This window comes from Harpia harpyja, chromosome 6 (assembly GCF_026419915.1).
Source record: "Harpia harpyja isolate bHarHar1 chromosome 6, bHarHar1 primary haplotype, whole genome shotgun sequence".
Lineage (NCBI taxonomy): Eukaryota > Metazoa > Chordata > Aves > Accipitriformes > Accipitridae > Harpia > Harpia harpyja.
The window spans coordinates 55,697,600-55,718,514 of NC_068945.1; the positions used below are offsets into that span (position 1 = coordinate 55,697,600).

The following is a 20,915-nucleotide window of genomic DNA, read 5'->3' on the forward strand; positions in this document are numbered from 1 at the left end:
GCCATAACAGAATTTTATAGAGAAAATTACGCTGCATAGTTCTTTACCTAATCATCTTCTGTTAGGTCTCCAATGCCTTCACAGATTTAATGTGCCTTATTTCAAAATTAATTTTTAGGAATATTACTTCATAATCCAGCTTTCCTGAATCTTTACAATATCAAAACACATGTGGTTTGCATTTTGCTGTTTGTATTAAATCCCAAAGAACATCAGAACGGAATTGCAAGTTTAAAAAGAGGGAAAAAAAAAATCACAAGTAAAAGCATTTTTAAGCTGTTGTAGAATGCAGAGCTGATTTTGAACTGTGAATATTAAAATATATGTGACTGGTAGAATAGGAATCAAAATTACAGTGAATTAGGTTTGCCTTTTTTAATAAGTTGGTCCTTCCCAGAAATTGTTTCCTATCTGCATTGTTCAGATGGAATTTTTTTATGTATCTAACTCTCTGCTGCTTTTTTTTTTTTTTTTTTTTTCTTCTCTGTTTAGGAAAATTCCTCCTGCGGCAGATAGTCCCATGCCTTCTCCAGCAGCGCATGTGTCCACTCCTTTTCCAGCATCGGTCTTACAGCCTTTCAGCAACCCCAGTGCGGTGTATATTCCTTCAACACCTATCAGTTCAAGAATCACTTCTTCTTCTTACATAATGACATCAGCCATGTTATCAAATGCAGCCTTTGTGACAACATCAGATACGAATTCCATTATGTCACACACTACAGCTTTTCCTCATGTGGCTGCAAGCCTAAGTATCATGGACTCAACTTTTAAGGCGCCATCAGCTGTGTCACCAGTGCCAGCAGTCATCCCTTCCCCATCCCACAAGCCATCCAAAACAAAAACCAGCAAATCCTCAAAAGTGAAAGACCTGTCATCTCGAAGTGATGAGTCTTCAAGTAACAAAAAGAAAAAGCCGCAGTCGTCATCATCATCGTCGTCATCGTCCTCGTTATCTTTACAGACAACTTCCTCGTCTTCATTTTCAGGGTCCCACAAAAAGAACTGTGTCCTGAACCCCAGTTCCACTTTGAACTCCTATCAGGCTACATCTTCCTATAACAGTATGTCTGTGCACAATACAAATAACGGAACAAGCCCACTCAGTGCCAAATCGGAGCCCTCAGGACGGACTTCATTATCAAGTAGTTCAGCAGACTCAGTGAAACATATGAGCATGGTAGTAAGCAGTATTGACTCTTCTAATCTGTCTGTATCTTCTCTTGTGCACCACTCAGGGGACCACTCCCTGGGAGCACATAATGCAGTGTCTTCTCTACCCCTTTCTTTTGACAAATCAGAAGGAAAAAAACGTAAAAACTCTAGTTCTAGTAGCAAAGCCTGTAAAATCACTAAAATGCCTGGTATGAATAGTGTTCATAGAAAGAGCACTGCCAACCTTATTTCTGCGGTGCCAGATCCTACAAGCAGCTCCATCTCTCGGCAGGTAAGGGACTCTTCCAGTTATTTTTTTGCAGGTCATGTCTGACTTACTTGAAATATTTCATGCATTCTGAAAAGAAAATACTATGTTTGCTTCAGATTGTTTTTCATCACACAACTTACTTTCTAGGTTAATACAGAAACAAATTTGTATTTGTTTTGTAGCAATCATAGAAAGATGTTTTCAGAATTAAAAAAAAAAACTTTCTTAAAATATTTTTATGAAATTTTTTTTTATTCGATTAATAAAGTAGCCATTTGTATCTCTGAAAGTAAAATTGAATGTCCAGAATGGATAAATAATTTTTAGAAATTAATTTTTTATCTTAATTCTCATCTCTCTGAAATAAATTGTGTCATTAAAACAGGAAGAAAAGAGTCAGCATTTCTGTTTGTTTCTTTCCCCAAACTTGTTGCTGATTCATTTCTTAATGTTATGCAAGTCTCCTCATTTCTCTTATGTAAAACACTTACATCTACCTTTCCCCTGGGGAGAGTCTGAGATGCCTGACCTCAGATGCTGTTTCCTGTTTGAAACTGTAAAAGTTAAGAGATTAAGATCTTAACCAGATGACCTTTAGTGGACATTTGGTTATCTTTTATAGCATGCATGTGTTCAGAATATTGAAGTCAGTGCAACAGATAAGGTTACACACTCTTACTTAATTGTCACTAGACTTCTCTGTCCTTACATAGCCTCACTGAAAAAAGTATGTGTGAAGTAAAATTTGGTGGGAAAACTGCCAATACAATCTTTATAATGGTATACTATTTCATTCTGCTACCGTGTCCAGTGCTGTGCAGTACACAGAAAACAAAGCTTGGCCCTGGCATCTGGAAGACAAAACCAGAGAAAATAGAATACCACAGAAGATCCAGAGAAGGTAGCTTAGGCAAAAACTCTCATTTCCTAAGGATATTGCACATAAAATGGAATTTGGAAATGGAGAGGGTCAGGTCTTGGGCAAGGCAATCCATAGGTAATAGCAGACAGGAACGGGAGTGGAAGAAAGGAATAAATGAGTTCTAAAACTGGTATAGCAGACAGAATGAAGGTCTCAAATAATGGCTTAGCAGGTATATTTTCTCTTTCCTACTTCCAGCAGAGGTGCAACTGAGGTGACTTGTTTGGCTTTTAAAAATGGATAGTGGTATCGTCCTTCTATTTTAAGCCTTTTAAATTTGTCCTGCAATCAGAACTAATCTTTAAGTCACTGAAGTCAGTGAAGGATGCTGTAAATTCTTCATTCTGTCACACATCTGGTTTTTGAAATATGTGTGTGCCCAAAAAGATTAAATTGCCCTGAGATACACGATCTCAAATGGGAGGGAAAAGTAAGTACAAATTGTTACTTTGGTACAAACATCAGTAGTAGGAAATGGATTGTATCATCTTTCCACAGTACATAGACTGTATCTGTAGCTAGTGCAGTCTGAGGAAGTCTTACAGATATACGCAGGCGGTTCTGAGTTCAAATTCTGACTCCCCTAGTGATTTAAATCTGTTCCTGTGGGACATTCCTATTCCAGTTTGTGATGTATTTCAGCATGTTGCACAGTAATGGAAGTAAATAAACCACAAAGAACCAATCAGAGGTCTTTTCTGAATATTTGTAAATATGTAATTCACACTAATATTTTTTTCCTTAAGTAAAAGGTTAAATATATGTAATGACTGTAATGATATACAGATTTTTAAACATAATGTTTTTATATACATGTACAGGTGCTTACATATATAGATGTATACATGCTTCTATGTGTGTGTATATATGTAAAAGTTGGTCACACTTTCCTCTTAATATTGCTGGTCTTTGGAGCTACACTAGTAATCAAAAATAGGAGGTGAAGTGGAGTTGATTGTATTTCAGATGTCTGGCTGGCAGCTAATTGTCTTTGTGACAAGGATACCACATTGTATGCAATACAAAATAGACATTTCCTACTGTTTATTTGTGCTATAAATAAATGAAATTTGTACCCACTTAAGCATATGGGTCAAAGGATATTACATACTCTACATGTGAATATTAAAGCTCTGGAGAATACAATACTTGAAATCACTTTTAAGCTGTGCTGTTTTGACTTGCTGTGTTCTAGAAATGCAATCACAGTAAAAATTCCACAAAAAAAAAATCAGTATTACTTAAAATTTTGCTCCTGTTCCCTGATGTAATAGGGCAAATTAAATTAAGAAACTAAGAACACAGAAAACAGTTCAAGTGACTGGTGATAGGCTCAGGGTTTGGTTTTTTTTTTCTAATTTAATTCAGGTCTGGCCTGGATAGATAGTAACTGAAAGTCTTAACCATTGGGTTTTGATGTATACTTTATTTTTAAAAGAGGGGGAAAAAAAAAGGGGTTGAGTCTTGGCCTCATCCTAATCCTTTTGAAATGGTGTTCCCATCATTAAAGACCCAACACAACTGGGAATCTTTCTTTCTTATTTTCACTGAGTGCTGTTCAGTCTATCTGAATTATTACCCTTCTGGCCTGGAACACTGCCCTTCCAGCTCTGAATGACGACAGGATGGTAAAGCAGCTCCAAGCCGACCACAGTGCTACAAGCTGTGTTGCTGCTTGCTTTGTGTTAGTCGTAGGGGCACTGAATGAATGAAAGCCTAAAGAGGTGTAATATTCCCTCTCATCATTCTAGGATCTCAGCAAGTTGATTTCCTAGTGGCTGTTTTTCCATTTAAAAGATGGACATGTATTTTATTGTGGAAGGGTTTAATGAATGTTATAAGGGTGGATGTAGAGAAGAAAGGTTTGCAGGTGTGTTACAATGTTCTGAAAAGCTAGGAAAGATTTTACAAGGTTGTGCATCTTTAGTCAAGATTTGCATGTTACTACCTAGAGAACAGCTGTGGCATGCAAAACAACAAGTAAAGGGAACAGGATAGGCAGAGGCCTACCCTTTTAATCTTTGGGCACCACGGGAGCTGCCTTCAGAATTGGCTGTAAATAAAAATCTTAAATATTTCTTTTGGATAGAATGTGAACAGAGAACACTGTTTTAAACAGTCACCATGTGAGGAAGGGCAGATACGGAAAGGGAGACAAAGGCTACCTTTGACTGTATACATGCAATGGCAAAACAACAAATGATGTTGCAGAAGGGAAGGAGAAAACTGATGTTAGTGAAAGCCCTGCCAGCCAATGCCACAGTGCCATCTATTCAGTAAGAAACTTGCAACTGCATTTCTCACTGTTCAGAAGACAGGTCCTTGCTACCTCTCCATCAAATGATTAAAGTTGATGTTACTTGAAGTCCATTGACCTTGTGAATAACTATTCAAACTCCAGTCATCTGCCATTTGTAGGCAGGTGTCCATGGTTAATTTTTATCAGCCTTGTAACCCCTGAGAAACTACTCCTCTGACTCAACAGATGTCGCCCCTTTTGTATCGCAACAGAAATACCTACACTATGGTTATGGGTCATTGTAGAAAAACAGAAGACAGACTGCTCTTGCAGAGTGCTGTAATCTCTCAAGCATTGAAATATGCAGATTGAATATTGAAATATTTTAACTAAGTACTTTAAGATGTATGTATGTATGTGTACTATCAATTTGTGCTCATTCCCAAAGAAATTCTGTGATGCAGTAAATTGATACAATTGCAAATTTAAACCTCTGGAGTTTGATTCTTCTGGTTAATATTTGCTTTATTGAGCAATAAAAAATATGGAAGAAAATGGAATAACTTAGGGCATGCTATGGTGCTTGGGCCTTGCTTTAAACTCCCCAGGAGTTGGGCAAGTCCCCTGGGCAGGAGTCTGTCACCTTGAGCACTCTGTGCTCTCAGTTGCTGACTAGCTGCACTAAGTGACTCCAGTAACTACAGAAACTAGTATTTTGGTCTAGAGAAGTGGGGGTTTACAATCTATATTCCCTCGGTAACTGTTTCTTACGTTGTTTTCTGACCTGTAATAGTATTTATGTGCCTTTTAAGAGTTTATTTAAAGTATCCAAGCCCTGAGAGATAATTATGATTCTATCCGAAGTGTATCTTTTGCAATAGCAAAATACCTGTGTTCCATATGCAAAGCAATTAGTGCCACTTTACACAGGAAAGGGAAGGCCATTACCAGCATCTGCATTCAACTGAGAAATATGCCTCTCAATACTGCTCAATTAATGTCTTTCAGATTGGAAAAAATAGCAGTGTAGCTTTGTCACAATCCAGTCCTTCGAGTACATCAAACCCAGTACACAACAGACAAGTAAGTTGCTTTAAAAAAAAGTGTACTTAAGTAGTTTGTAAGCGGTTTTGAAATATTTTATACTGTAAAACCTTAAAATACGATTTCTTTATGAATAGAATTCTTTATAGAAGCTGTCTTTTGGTGAACTAATATTAGATTTCTCCTCTCACTTAACTTCTTTTCTAGCTATTTTACCCTCCGAGGTTTATGAATAACAAGTTTTCTGCTTTTTTTCACCACCTGTAATACACCTCAAGTTGGCTTATGTGCTGCTCACTGGCTGTTGCTTTGGTGATACAAACTCAGCAGCAGCAGAAACTGTCAGTGCAGGATCATCTAAGCTGATGTGGTTTTTCTATCCAACTTCCCCTGCTGAGCGCGATGGCACAGCAGAATCCCCAAATTGGCACAGGAAGGACAGCATTTAAAAATAGGCCCAAAGTGAAAGCAGCAAAGGGAGGACAGAAACAGGACAGCAAAGACAGGGCATTTGACTATTCAGAGAAACTAATCTGAAAGCATAACTAAGCTAAGTATAATCCGAGTTCCTCTTAGACTGTGAGAAGTCCTTGGCGCTCCCACCATACCTGTTTATCACACAGACTACTAGTCAGATAATTATAATAAATTCTGTAACTCAGCTTTTTTGTGAGGACAGCTGCTTGACCTGTGATCCAGCCCTAATCTGTCTGGAGGACTGATAGACTAGTTTATTTTTTAATACAGCCCCTACCGTTTGACTCTCCAAGTTGAGTAGTTTATCAAGAACTCATTGTCAAGATCCTTGGTATGAAAAGGTTTCCCACCTCAGCAAGGTGTAGTCACAAGTAAACAAAAATTCCAGAGGATTTTTCTGTAAAACCAGTCAGTATTTTAGAATTCTGTTACATATTCTGGCTAAATTATAGTAGTTATTCCAAATGGCTGTGCTGCTTAGTTTCTGCTGTGTAGACACAGCAAAAGAATAGTAATGATTGTAGTAATGATAACCCACAACTGTATCCCCATTAAAAATATTCTGAATCACTCACATCTTGAGATGAACCGCCAAACAGTAAATTTTTTTTTTTTCTCTTGGTGCTGAATGCAGAGCAGTATACTTATGGAAGAACTACTCTGAAGGGAAAAAAGTGGAAAGTTTCTTCATACTTCTAGGGACTGGCATTTTTTCTGTGTGAGACACTGTCATCCAACTGCCAGTAACAAACATGGGATAAAGCTGTTGTGAACTGCAAAACTGGTTTTGCTTTAACCTCCTGCTCCTGTGTTAGTATAAAATACACACTACCAGGGAACAGAGCTTGTTGGGTTCTGTTGCCTAGATCCCATGGGGAAAACCTAACAGTGCAAAACATTAATTCTGTGGCAGCCGTATGTAAACAGAGGCTATTGCTGAGCTTTTCAGCTGCTTGTTTCTGTAACTTTATCAAAAATAGAAGTGTTTGCTTGTTTTAAGCCCCACAAACTCTTTATTGTTAAAAATATGTTTCTGTCAGTTTTGTAGTTGAATATGGAGCTCAGAATACAAATACAAAATAAAATCAGGAGGTATTAAGTTTTATTAAACTTTTTTTTTTTTTTTAAACTGTAACACAGGATTTTAGAATTTGGAACCATGAATAATGGTTACCTATCTAATAAATGCTTTTCACTGTCAAAATAAATCTGAGCTGCTTTGTTGACAACTTTCATCTCCAATCTAGTAACTCAATAGTCTCTAAATAAAATTTTAGTCTTAAACTGTGCTATAGTATTTCTTTATAAAGGTGTTATTAATTAGGTAACAGTAAGTGGATCTGCAAGTATATGCTGTGTCAGTAAAGATACTACTGGGGGAACCTGAGCTCTCTTGTTTTTAATGTTAGTGGTGTTACAACCATGATAATCAGGGAGTCCAAGCGAAGCAAGGTCTGTAGGCAGAGACAATCTCTGCTATACACTGGGGTTTGTAGTTGGAAAAATCAGGCAAGTTTTCACAAATACAAGTCAGACCAACAGACTTTTAACAATGCAGTTTGAAGTAGAATTGCAGCCGTCAAGCTAAATGTAAGTATAGAGCAGTTACTCTTGACTGCCTCCACTGTGTTACCTGGTCAGGCAACCTGTTGGGGTTGTCTGCTGGGGCAGAGGGGGAGTTAGAAGGGAGGAGAAGATGTTGTTTCTCAAGAGAGGGGAGAGGGGTCCTTAACTCAACATGGGGTTGAGTGACTGGGTGAGGATGAGGCATTCTGGAAATTGCAGTAGGCTGTAAACCCAGTCTTGTTTAAAGCTGCCATCACCAGTGTGCAGTCCTACTGAGAAAGCTAGCTTCCCTGCTCACCTTCCAAAGGTGTCCAGTCGGAGCTGAGAGGACAAGCGGCAGTGCTGTGAAAGTCGCCTGCCACCAGTAACTGGGTGTTTCTCATTATTGAGTTGTGAGATGAAGGTGCCCCGTGGTTGTTTTGATTTCACGCAAGTAGTCTCTTTCGGTCATTTGCGACAGTTGTTCAAGTACACTGTACTCTCAGCTGCTCCTGTGGGGGACTGGTGGATTGTAAGGGTAACTGTTGTGGGCCCATCTGCTATCTCCCATCGCATTAAACTCAGTCAGGTTAAACTCGGACAAATTGTTCTCAATTCATGTTTAATTTTAATGTCGCTGCATCTGTTTGAGACCTGAACAGGGGCTTGTATATGTAAAAGCATGCCTGTTTTTCCAACTGTTGTTGCTGTAATAAAAAAAAAATGCTACTTTTCCCTATAAAAACTGCTTGGTTTTTAACAAACATTAATGGAATGGCAGTTTTACAGTCAAATTATTTGTGCCCGTTAACACAAATTACATATCAAAAGCTTGTTTTCTCCATATTTTATCCTTGTTCTAGGCTTATAACTAATCAAGTGTTTTTGTCTTCATAGTGCTTTTAGGTGCCTGAATGTGTTAACACTTCAAGACCTCAGTATGCGGTGGTTTTTAAATACTGAGTAACTAGATCATTTTATTAAGGGAAGGTGACAACACGTATGCTGTGTGGGGATTCCTTGTGCATGAAAACACGCTGTGTAGAGGAAAAGATACTTCAGAGTTGTTGTCTAATTGCTGCTTTTTACTTGTAATGATACACCAAGTTAATGAACATGAGATTTACCGAAGCTTACTAAAATCAGACGGTCCCAAAAGGAAATACAGTTTATTCAAAGCAGTTCCTTTTCTTAAAGGTCTAATGTAATCAGTGAACAGGGAGGTAATTTAGTTCAGGGACTTGAAATAAATTCCTGCTTTGAGTTCTGTCAGACACAGATGTTATTAAAGTATTACATACTGAAAGACATTTTGTGATTTTGAACCTGGCTCTGGTTTCTCTTTTAGAAGACATCAAACCGGACTGGTAGAATAAGGACTCTTCCATAACAAGGAAAAGGAACCAGCCTATAATCTCTAGCTCTCAGCAGCCCTACTCCACAGGGTTTTTCTTTTCTATGTCCTGCAGATGGATTTAACCTTTTATGAATTTGTGGTTTTAAAGAGAATTAAATTTACAGAAAACTGTAATAGTGATTTGTTTAGTTTTTCACTTGTATTTGCCACTGATCTGTGCATTCTGCTTGGTTATGTTTCATGCCTTTTAAAGCTGTTAGCGTTGCAATGCTCCCTTTGTTTCCTTACCAGAACACAGTGGACATTCCAAAAAAATCCAGATCATGATTTGAATTTATTTAAAGGATCTCCAGATTTTTTCATTAAATAAAAATTACAGTAATTCTGTATTTAAGCTTGTCCTATGGATAAAAATTGAGTGCATTTCTTAGTAATTTGCAAACAGCTGGGGCACTGCAACTTTAGGGACTAATCCTGACTGGTGCTCTGTACCTACAGCATTTAATAATTTCAGTGGGAATTCTGAGTGTTCAGCCTCTTCCAGGATCAGGCTCTTAAGGAATCTATACTTCAATCAATGCATAGCGGATTTTTGCACCAAACTGTAATTAATGTTATCAGGGTGCTCAACATGTAAAATCCCCATATCTTGGTGGATTTCTAGACCCCTAAGATCATAGCACTTGATAACTTCAGTAAACAGTTTGGGTTTGCAAGGACAGGAGTTGAGCAGATTGGCTTGCATTAATAGAATTGCACTGACAGTGTTTCTTATAGGATTACTGAATAATTTTTTAAGAAAATATAGATTTTATAATCAGGAAGCCAATACTAGGTACTGGAACAATAGTACAGAGGAGTTAATTTTTATTTCTACAGTGTTAAAAGTGCACTTATATGCTGGTTTATTTACATCTTGGGGAAAGGTGAGAGACTGCAAATAGGGAGATTATTACTACTTTCTTTTTTAAAAAAAGAAGGCTTACGGCAAATTTTAAGACTAAAAAATGTTTAAGCAATTATAAACAAGGCTAGACCCTTTGAAAAAAGTTTAGAAATATTCTTAAAATAAATTTTTATAGTGTTAATTTTGTAATAATTTATGTTTTGCTATACTTCAGAGCTAACTGACTGGTATAGTTTCAGAAACAGTATGAAACTTAGGAAAGTTTAAGCAATGTTTATATTTTTAAAATGTTCTTTGAATTATGTTTTTATTGTACATTTCTTCAGACTGAAAAATGTGTACATATCTTTGTTATTTTTGCACAATTTTTGTCTTGTTCAGTTTTAGGAGCAGTACTATGTTGATTTTTTTAATTTATTTTGAGTTTAAAAACTGCAGGAGTTTAAAAATCTCAGTAACAAAGTCATCCTCTGTAATCAATGAACTGCTATTTCTAGTTGTTGAGGGAAAACAGTGGTTGTGAGATTCAGTGGTTGCTTCTGAGAAATAATGCTAATCAATGACTGAAGGAGCAATTTTGTAGTTTTAGGAAGCTTTAGCTTTTTCCATGCATCTTTTAATTGGAAAGCTGGAATATGGAGCCTGTCCTTCGAATGCTGCTTAAATTTTTTTTCAACTGGCTTACACTTGACAGCATTTCAGGAAAGTTAAGCACGAAGTAAAATCCCACAGTGTTCTTTCATCATCAAAGAATCATTATTTAATTATATGTATCAAAAATTTGAGCCTGAAAAGTGACATGGAAGTAAACATTTGGAAAAAATGGATACAAACTGGACCAGCCTATAATGCATTATTAGTGTAGCATTCACTTGGTAGTTCTTTTTCTTCCCCATTTGCCTGAAAATCTTGTGATTTGTTTCCAGCAATAGAGGCTCAGAAGCTTTGGTTGTTACACATACGCAATGCATAGGCCCGTCAGCCATAAAAAGCGACTTGGATAACTTGTATGCCTTCTTTTGTATTGATGTAACAATTGTAAATAGTGCTGATCGACCTTTGTAGAGAATAGTTTATACAGCATATTCTATTATTGCTGATTCTCAGTGAACTATTGTTTTAAAAAAAAGAAGAAAAAAAGAAATTTTTCTATTTACACCTTATATTTTGTTATGCTGTTGACCCATGGCACTTTAACAAAACTCTGTGGGTTTTGCATAGCTGGTCAGTCATGGGATATATTAAATAACTGTTGTTGCACAGAAATGAATTTGCACCTGCTATATTGTGCTTTCCTACTACAGATTTTAGAACCTTTTCCAGAAGACTTTTGACGAAAGCATGTCCAATCATTCTAAGAAAAAAAAAATGCCATACTTGTACAGCCAATTTCTTTTCTACAATCCATATTTTGTAACACTAAGTATTTTCATTCTTTGTCCTGCACCTTTATGTATTAGCAGTATCAAATAGAATTCATTCCATGCTTGTGATAATTGTAAGCAGAATAAATGTCTAAAGTAGGTGTAAATAGTAAATTCTATGGCTTACAGTTTAAAAAAGGAAAAACAGAACAAACTTGTATCTGATTGATACTGCCATGGTTCAACACCGGGCCTGGAGATATTCTCTAGTGAGCGATTGTATTTTTTGGTTTTTTGCTTTTTTTTTTTTTTTGGTAACATGGCTTTGTAAATAAAATAATTTATATGTTTGTAAGAAACAGATGGGTTTTGTCATTATTTATCTTTGCAAAGCAAAAATGGTACGTATTGCAAGACTGCCCTTTTTCTTCCCAGAGGCTGAAATATACTGTGCAGATAGCCAGCACTCAAAATTCCATTGGTAGTTCAAAAGATCTGCCCAGCTCTCTGTATAGGGCTGAATTGCTCTGGGATTATTTTTGGCATTCGTGTCTAAAATATTTCTGTACTTACATGTCAGGACACGTGTGACAATCAGCTACTGAGGTTTTTGCACTGATAAATCATTTTTAAATTCCTTTGCTTAGCTGAATGCATTTTCTCATTCCTTATCAGTGTAAGAATTAACTTTGCTACAGCTGCTAGATTTAGGAATTCTCCGTGCAATGGGCAGTACAAATTTATAACCAGTCTCTTTATCATTGTTAATAGTAAAAATGCAACTTTTATCTAGGCATTAAGATTCTTGTTCTATGTAAAGCCTGTTCCAATTACAGATCAAGTGAGACTTAAATTGTTCATTGGCTTGTCAGCTCTGCAGAGAAGATTGCAGTTTTTTTCTCTCGCAGCAAACCTCTTCTGCAAATCTGGGGAAAATGTACATTTTTATGCTCCTTTTATGAAGTATCTGGAAACTCAGTCTTGGAGATAATGTAGGGAAGATGCTCACAATTGCGGTATGATCTTTTTTGAAAGCAAGAAATTTGGACTGCAAACTGCATTTTTGTATGCATACATACAGAACTGGCAGAGGAGATAGAAAGCTGGCCTGCATTACAGGAAACAGTAATCGAAGGAGGAACATTTTACCTTCTAGGTAAACATCTTTTTGTATAGTGTCTTGCGTGTTCTGACACCTGTCACAAAAGCTAATCCTGAACTTCCTCTTTACTGTCCAATTTGTGCCTTGGTCTGAGTTGCTTATATTTTGAAAACTTTTTTTTTTTTTTAATCTTGAGTTTTATCTTTTCCAGTATAGAAAAACCGAATATCATGAAGTAACAGTAGATAGCAAAGTTTCATCTGATAGAGTGGTCCTCATGTATGGCTGAAGAGTGAAGAGTGACAACTGTGTTTGTAAGATGCTTTGCTATTTCTAGCAGCCATTAGGAATCAAAGATACAGCCAAGAAAATGGAATATTGCAGCCATGAGTAATTAGTTGCTTGCCATCATTGCCCATGGCCAGCAAAGGGCAAAGACCACTGAATTTATTTTCCAAATGTGAGTCCAAGTAATTTTTTAGCACTTGCAGGTTCGTTAGAGTGATTTACAAACTGTTGTCTATTTGGAGTTGGTTTCCCCCACCCTTTTTTTGGTTATACAAGTATTTTGCTTGTAGGAGTACTCTTTTGCTTCTATTATCTAACATGCTCTAAATACCACCAGTTTCAGAGGGCAGCAGATCACACTGTAACTTTTTTATTCATTGCATTCTAGTTTTTACGCTTCTGTTTTTACCACAGAACTATTTATTTTAGAAGAAAGTCATTGCTGTGTGCAACCAGTATCTGTTTTACTCTTCCAAATCTGTCAGGATTCCCAATTGGAAGAAATGCCAAATACTGATTCCAGAAATATTTGGAGGAGATTCATACAACAGATTCAGACTTCAGAACACAAGAATGTTTATTTAATGCAAATTTTTATGCTGTTTTGCACCTTGAGTATCTCTTGAAAGCTACTACTCAAAACAAGTGCAGACCTCTTCTAAAACATACTTTCCTAAGTAGAGGAAAGATAAAGCTGATAATTCAGCAGCAGGTCCCTATTTGCCCTTCGACTGGAGAATCCATGGTAGATGGTATGCATACTCTCGTTCTCATTTTGTAATGCATCACAAATTACATGGGCAGGATTCTTTTGTGTGTGGTTTTTTGTTGTTTATGGCTGATGTGCAGAAATATTTAGATCTAGTCTGTAATCTGCTCTCCCTACAGAAGGGCAAAGGGAAGCTTGCCAGAAATAACAATCAGGATCCAGGAGAACTTGATTTGAGGGTAAGGACACCAGTAGCAATTCGAGATGGTGCACAACATCCAGCTGCACCTTTGCAGACTTCCCAGACCTGAAAGATTTAGCTCTGAAATTGAATCTGGGTTTGATTTACTTGGAGCAGTTACTAACATGGTTGATATGACAGCACAAGAGACTAGTTTTTCAGGAAGTTGTCTAGCATGAGCAGAGTATATTTACAGAATGCTACAGGTATAAAGGCCTGTTGGTATAACTACAGTGAATGGCCTGAGGAACTCATGAGTGCAACCCTGTGAGTCCCATGTCTGTGTCAGCTATTTCCAGCCTGGCTGCTACGGAGGCAGAGGAGGAGACAGAGTAAGCATCACTGCAGAAAAGAAACCATCTTCCCAGTGGCAAATTTACTCAATGCTGATTTGGAGAGCTGTGTCACAGGTGAGTAGACAGGTCATTGGAAAAGGATTACTTGGGCTCAACCCTTTAGTCTTTCCCACCAGAGATGCAGCATATATAGGCCTGTCAACTTAGTTCTGCAGATACTCTCAACAGCCTACGCAAGAAACTTCCCTTCTGGTCAGCTCTATTCTTAATTTGCAACTATTTGCCTTCCTTTTTCTTTAGTTCTGTCTTATTTTGACCCATCATCAGTTGGGGGGGTTTGTGGTGTGTTTTGGGGTTTGTTTTGTTTTGTTGGGATTTTTTTGTTTGTTTTAATCTTGCCTTGAGTTACTCCTTCCTTGTTAATTCTCTTTAGGATCTGTGTTTGGACTACAAAGCCTGAACAGTAACACCAACACACTGGGCTTGCTGCTTCATTATCAAGGAGACACCAAGAAGGTGCAGAAAGCTGGTTTTCACTTGTGTTATTTTGCAGAGTGCTTCCAAGGCCTACAGCTTCACACCCTGAGCGTGGATGCTTCCAAAGAAAAAAAAAAAAAACATTCAAAGGGAAATGCTCCATTTGTGCTCTTTAACCTAGAACAAGCCAAGTGCATGTTTGCTGCTGGAGTACATAACAGACTCCATGTTGGGCCTTTCATTGCTAACAGACAATTCTCTAATGCCTGTTTTACTTTGCCCCTAGCATATTATTGGACCACTCACTCCCGTGACTTCCACTGCTGGTCTTCCAATCCCGAACTCCTTTCATCTGCAGTTAAATGTCAATGAAGCCTGAAAGATACCAGCTTCTCCATCTCAAGCTTCTGTCCAGGGCCTTTGGGCCCAGACTGGCCTTCAAAATCCCTTATGAGGTTGCCAAGAAAGAAAAAGAAAAGGGAAAAGGAAATTGAAGCACGAAGCAAGTGGGTCAGCACTGATACGAACCTCTGGCTCCAACTCACCACTTGCTCTGACTTAAGGGGATATAATAGCAGCCTGCCAATACCTTTGAGGAGGTCACTAGGATATCAGAGCCAGGCTCTGCAGTGCTGCACGGTGGGAAGATGAGAAACAATCGACATAAGTTGATAAAAGGGAGGTTCAGACTGGATACAAACAAGGTAAAACCTTCCTGCCATGGAGACAGTCAAGTGTTAGAACAAGTTGCTTAAGAGAGGTGGGTGCAAACTCCAACTTTTGAGGTTTTCAAACCCAAACTAGATAAAGCTCTGAGCAACCTGGTGTGACCTCAGAGCTGACCCTGCTTTGAGCAGGAAGCTGGACTACAGACCTCCTGTCCTATGATCCAAATGTGAAGAAAGCAATAATGATGATCTAACTCCTCTCTCAAGGACTCATCTTGTAGGGTCATTTTCTCAGAAGTGCTCCCTAGGGCCTTCTTAGGGTATTTTCCTAATACCGAACCCTCTTCATTGCTCAGTCTTTATGTTATTCATTAACCAGCTTTTTTGGTAGCTGTAATTCCCACTCAGAACTGGTGACACCCAAGACCTTGTCATTGGTGTTTCTCACTCTACAATGTCTGTCCTAGAGAGATATTTCACTGGATTTTTTTTCCAAATCTCTCCCTGAGATATACTACAGAGTTTCCTTTGAATCAATTTACCTGCTTTGTTTCTAAGACAGCATAGGATGAGGCAGAAAACTTACTGTCCACTCTAAGTCTTGTCTTTTTACATTCACAGAACCAAGCACTTAACGTGTTCTCCAAGAATGCTAATCTTTCCTTTTGAGGAATTGTGAACATCTTTACACTAAGGATGGCTATCTGTGTAACAGACTAGATGGCATTATTTTCTAAATCTACTATACCCAGTAATCAGCACATTCTCTATTATAGCATGTGCAGTACTGCAGCTTATATGAAGAGCATGTCTATTCTTGACACCTGTGGGAAACCACCTACATTGACATTCACCTTCACCAAATGTTGATGCATCCAGAAGTGTTGGATTTGGTAGAGCGATGCTGACATTAGGAAGCGCTCCAAGACCTCTTCCTGGTAACCGTGCTTTTACAGGGTACTGACTGAAGTGACTACTGTTAGAGTAGACATGTGGACTTAACAGTCAAATACAGGAAAAAACCAGGTTACTCAATCAGTAACACGAGTCTTTGTAGATGCATAATCCACACTTACTTTTGCTTCCTAACTGCATGCCCAGCCTTTCTGTTGTTCAAAATGTCTCTCTTTGGACTGTGAGTGTCAGAGAAACTAAGGCGATGGAGATGGATCTCTGATCTCCGCCACCCTGTGTAGTGTGAACTTGCTCTACAGATACTGCTAGAATAAAAGCGTCTGTGGCCTTAAGAGCTATGGGCTCAGAGCCACACTTAAACAGACAAATATACTACATATCTCAAAGAATGAAGGCTCCTGCTAAGTAACTTCTTTTTTCGTTTTGCCTTCAGCAAGAGTCCCACTGTAGTTCTAGGAAGTCAGTTTCGTGGGTTTTCAGTCAGCTGGGAAGCGGTTGGTTCTGTAAGAGAGCTAAATCTCCTGATATTAAACCAGCCTTTTTGTGACATATTTTTAACTTTTCTTTGACTAAGAAACAGTAACTAGAAGTATTTTTCTAATTCCTGATATTTAATTTTTCCCAGTATATGATTTTTGATGGCAGGTTTAGTCTTTGTTTTGCAGTTGACTGAGAAAAACAACATTAACAGCTTAGCCTTACAGTCACTCTTGTTCTCCTGGAGGGGACTGGGATGGCAACATGGTGGAGGCACAAGTGATCCAGGCTACTTCTGTAGTACATCAAGGACAATTTCTTGACAGAAGTGCTCAACAAGCCAAGTCTGGCTAGGCTAGACATGCTACTCACACATAAGGAAGGGCTGGCTGGGAACATTGACATTGGTGGCAGCCTTGGCAGCAGTGACTACAAGATAGCAAAGCTTAAGATTCTGAGGGAAGCAAGGAAGAAAGATAAACAGTCGAATTGCAACCCTGGCATTTAGGAGAGCAGACATTGTCTCCTGCATACATTTTGTTGGCAGAATCGCACAGAAGACTGCCCTGAAGGGCCCAGGGGAGCTAGCTGATGAAGCACAAGAACAGTCCATTCTGATATGCGGGAAGTTGAGCAGACATGGGAGAAGGCCACCATGGCTGAATGGGGAACTCCTGACTGAACTCAAATCCAAAAGGTGAGTACACAGACTGTGGAAGCAGAGGTGGGCTACCCTGGAGGCATATAGAAACGCTGCCTAGGCATGCTGAAGCAGAACTAGGAAAGCCAAAGCTTACCTGGAGTTGGAATTAGTGAGGGATGTGAAGGACACTTTCTGTATATTAACATGGAAGGAAGGATTAAGTAAAATGTGCGCCCCACTACGTGGGGTGAGTAACCTAGTGGCAAAGGACATGGAAACAACTGAGGTACACTCGGTGCTGCCTTTGCTTCAGGTTTTAACTGGAGACATCCGTGCTCAGACCTTTGGGCAGGGTCTGGGGAGTGAGGTACTACCCACATCAGAGGAAGCCTGAGTTAAGGACTACTTACCCTGGACCTATACCAGTCTATGGGAAAAGCTGGGCTCCATTCAAGGATGCAGGCTGGTATCATTACAAGGCTGCTATCATCCTTAAAAGATCCTAGTGAACAGGGTACAGGGTTTCTAAGGACTGGAAAAGGCAAACACAATGCCCATTTTCAAGAAAGACCCAGGGAACTATAGGCTGCAGGGAACTACAGACCCAACTGCAATCTCAGGCAGATGATGGAACAAATTCTCCTAGAAGCTGTGTCCAGACAACATGGATTTACCAAGGGGAAACTACGCCTGACCAACCTGCTTGCCTTCTGTGATGAAACGACTGCTTTCAGGTACTGACCAGAGAGCAGCGAATGTTGTTTGCTTTGACCTTAGCAAGGCTTTTGAAACCATCTGCTTTTGTATTCTTACAATAAATTGGAGAGATATAGATTCAAGGAGTGGACTATGAGGTGGGTGGAAAATCATCTCGACAGCAGGGCTCGGAGGGCTGAGGTCAGCTGTTTGAAGTCTGGTTGGTTAGTTGTTACTAGTAACATGCCTCAGGGGTTAATACTGAGCCAAATAATGCTGAAGGGTTTCATTACCATCCTGGATGTTGGGATGGGTTGCAGATTCATGGATAACAACAAATTAGGGGTAGGGAGGGGATTGATACAGTAGGGGCAGGGTTGTCCTTCAGAGGAAGCTCAACAGGCTAGAAAATTGGGGTCACAGGAACCTCATTAGGTTCATCAAAGACAAATGCAGAGTCCTACACCTCCAAGGGAGGCATAACCCCATGTCATTGAACAAGCTGGGTGCTGACTGGCAAAAAAGCAACTTTGCAGGAAAAGGGGACAGTGGACAAGCTGAATGTGAGCCAGTAAGGGACCCCAGGGGTGCTGAAAGCTAACCACAGCCTGAGCCGCAGCAGTAAGAATGTAGACAGCAGTTAGAGGGAACTGATTGTCACCCTCTGTTTTGGCACTTGTGACACTGTGTCTGCAGAACTGTGTCCAGTTTGGGCCTCCACGGTACAAGATGCAGCATGCATACTGAAGTGAGTCCAGTGGAGCACTACCAAGATGATTAGTAGCTGAAGCAAATGATGTATAAGGATATTCTTAAAAAAATGTTTTGTTCAGTTTTAAGACAAGAGTGGAGAGGGGTCTGAGTGCTGTCTTCAGCTACAAGGTGGGTGACTGTAGAAAAGATTAAGCCAGACTCTTCCTGGTGGTGCACAACAAAATGGCAAGAAGCAATAGACATAAGGTAGCGCAAGGAGAATTCTGATTAGACAGAAAGCAAAAATTCTTTACAATGTAGTTGAGCACTGGAATAGGGACCAAGCAATGTTGTGGAATCTCCATCTTGGAGACAGTAAAAACTGGGCTGGGCAAGGCTATGAACTACCTGATCTCAACTTTGAAATTAGCCCAGTTTGAGGAGGGAGGGGGCTTGACCACATGATCTCCAGAGGTCCATTCCAACCTAAATTATTCTGTCGTTCTATACAGTAAAAACAAAAAACCAAAACAAACAAACAAACAAAACCGGTTCTGGCTGCTGAGATAATTAATACCCAGAAACTTAATATTTCTGCTGTTAAGCACTTTACCTTATAAATGTATAGTGTAAAATTCCCTGGCAAGGAACTCACCTGTATCTTGGAAGTCCTTGAAGATACACAATGGAAGGGTGCAGTGGAGCTCTTCCACAGCAGCTACAGAAATGGCAGGACCCAATCCTTACAGCCCTATCCTATGCTCCCTAACACCGAGTGCTCTCTAATGTCCATGTTGAGAAGGAGCAGAGGCCGGTAAAGCATTAAAGGAGCTGCTACTCAGCATGTTCACTGTAAGCATATGGCAGACCTAGGCATCTTTCCCAGCCCTTATTGCTCCTGTCTCTTCCCACAGCCCGAGACTTCAGTCTTCTAACACTCCCATTTGGAAGAACATGTCCATCTGCCTGTTTTCTTCAGCAAGACAAATGGTTGTTCTGCAACCAGCTTCATATCTGACCTGCAGTCCCTGTTCCTCTTCATGACAACCCTTAAGACTCCTGGTAGTGTATTTAGTCCTACGTAATTAGATAAAAGGCTTAAGTTACTAACGATATTCTGCAAAAGGCTCAGCTTCTGTCACAACAGGTATTAAGTCTTTCAACCAAATTCAATTTATATAACCTAACCACTTTAAACACATGAAAACAGATTTGATTCTTTAGTTCTTGATTAAAACTCAATTAGCAGTATCTCTATAACAGAACCATAAAACTTTCAGATGTTTGGCAAATCCTGTTTTTCTCAGTCACCAGAAGTTCAGCTTCTCTTAAAATAGTCCATGTGAGCTTCTCACAAATTGTCCTAAACTATCATCCTTTTAGGGCTTGTATATATATATAGCTGCTACTATCATCATATGAACTGAGGATAATAATTATTTAAATAATAAATACATGTTTCATTATCAGAAAATTTTTTCAAGGAAATAAATTGTGCTTTCTTAACAGTGAAATAGAATTTAAAAAAAAAAAATTATTCCTAGTTGTAAATCAAATCTGGATTTGCTCTGCTTAGTGATGTTTTTGAACCATTCCTCAGAGAAACACACTTCAATCTGTAATTCCTGTGTTTATTGCTAAAATGTCAGCCTTCAACATACATTTTTCATACTGGTTATCTTTGTTGACCACTAAAGGAGAAGATTCATTTGCCAAATGCTGTTTTCTCTGTCCCAACCACTGACTGACTTACTTACCTACTTTTCTCTCCAGTCTTTCACTTGCTCCTTCCTTTCCTGTCAATCTTCCTATCCTTAGGTTCTCATTTTCACAAAAATATTTTCCATGTCTTTATTTCTCCACTGCTGGCCAGCTCAGTCTCCCATTTGTACTTCTCCACGCTTCAAGCTACACTTTCTCCTATCATTTCTTTTTAGTAAAAAAAAATCAGTAGTACTTTGCAAAGTCTGTTGAAAGGCTTGGAAAAGTCAAATGCAGGAATGGGTTCAGTAACTATGAATTGTATTCATTAGGAAAAGGTGGTTTCCATCACTGCCAGGTAGCTGTCAAGGGAGGTAACTGTTACAAACCTACAAATCCTCTAGCCCTAATTAAGACTTGAAGCAGGTAGCACAATCAGTTTAAAATGCTAAAGTATACAGGCAGAGCATGGCTGTACAATATCTATCTCTGCTGTTTTGGATGCTGCCTTTCTCCCACTCTTTCTTTAAGAAAAAAAGGTGAATTCTATTAATGTCTTGTGATATTTTAGTTTTGGCAAATAGTTAAATATATATAGTGCTAGACTTTTCCCAGGAATACCATTTTTCTTTTACTATATGCTCATTTATCATTGTCTATTTTTATTTGGTGGCAGATGGTTATGTCATTGTAGATTTGCTTGAATTTTTTTTTAGCGGGACACTTGA

The 20,915-nt window shown here is 38.8% G+C and overlaps 1 protein-coding gene across 3 annotated transcripts in view; it reads left to right on the top strand.

The window, feature by feature from the left end:
• The window catches only part of ATXN7L1 (ataxin 7 like 1), a 131,689-nt gene that overhangs the window by 109,583 nt on the left and 1,191 nt on the right, over positions 1–20,915 (top strand). Inside the window, exons 10-14 of one of the 3 annotated variants that reach the window (XM_052789847.1) lie at positions 493–1,447; positions 5,596–5,670; positions 13,911–14,031; positions 14,351–17,151; positions 19,401–19,548. In XM_052789847.1, coding sequence (XP_052645807.1) covers positions 493–1,447; positions 5,596–5,670; positions 13,911–14,031; positions 14,351–14,766 — 1,567 coding nt within the window. In that variant the 3' untranslated portion in view covers positions 14,767–17,151; positions 19,401–19,548. The other 2 variants (XM_052789848.1, XM_052789849.1) reach the window with 2 other exon arrangements.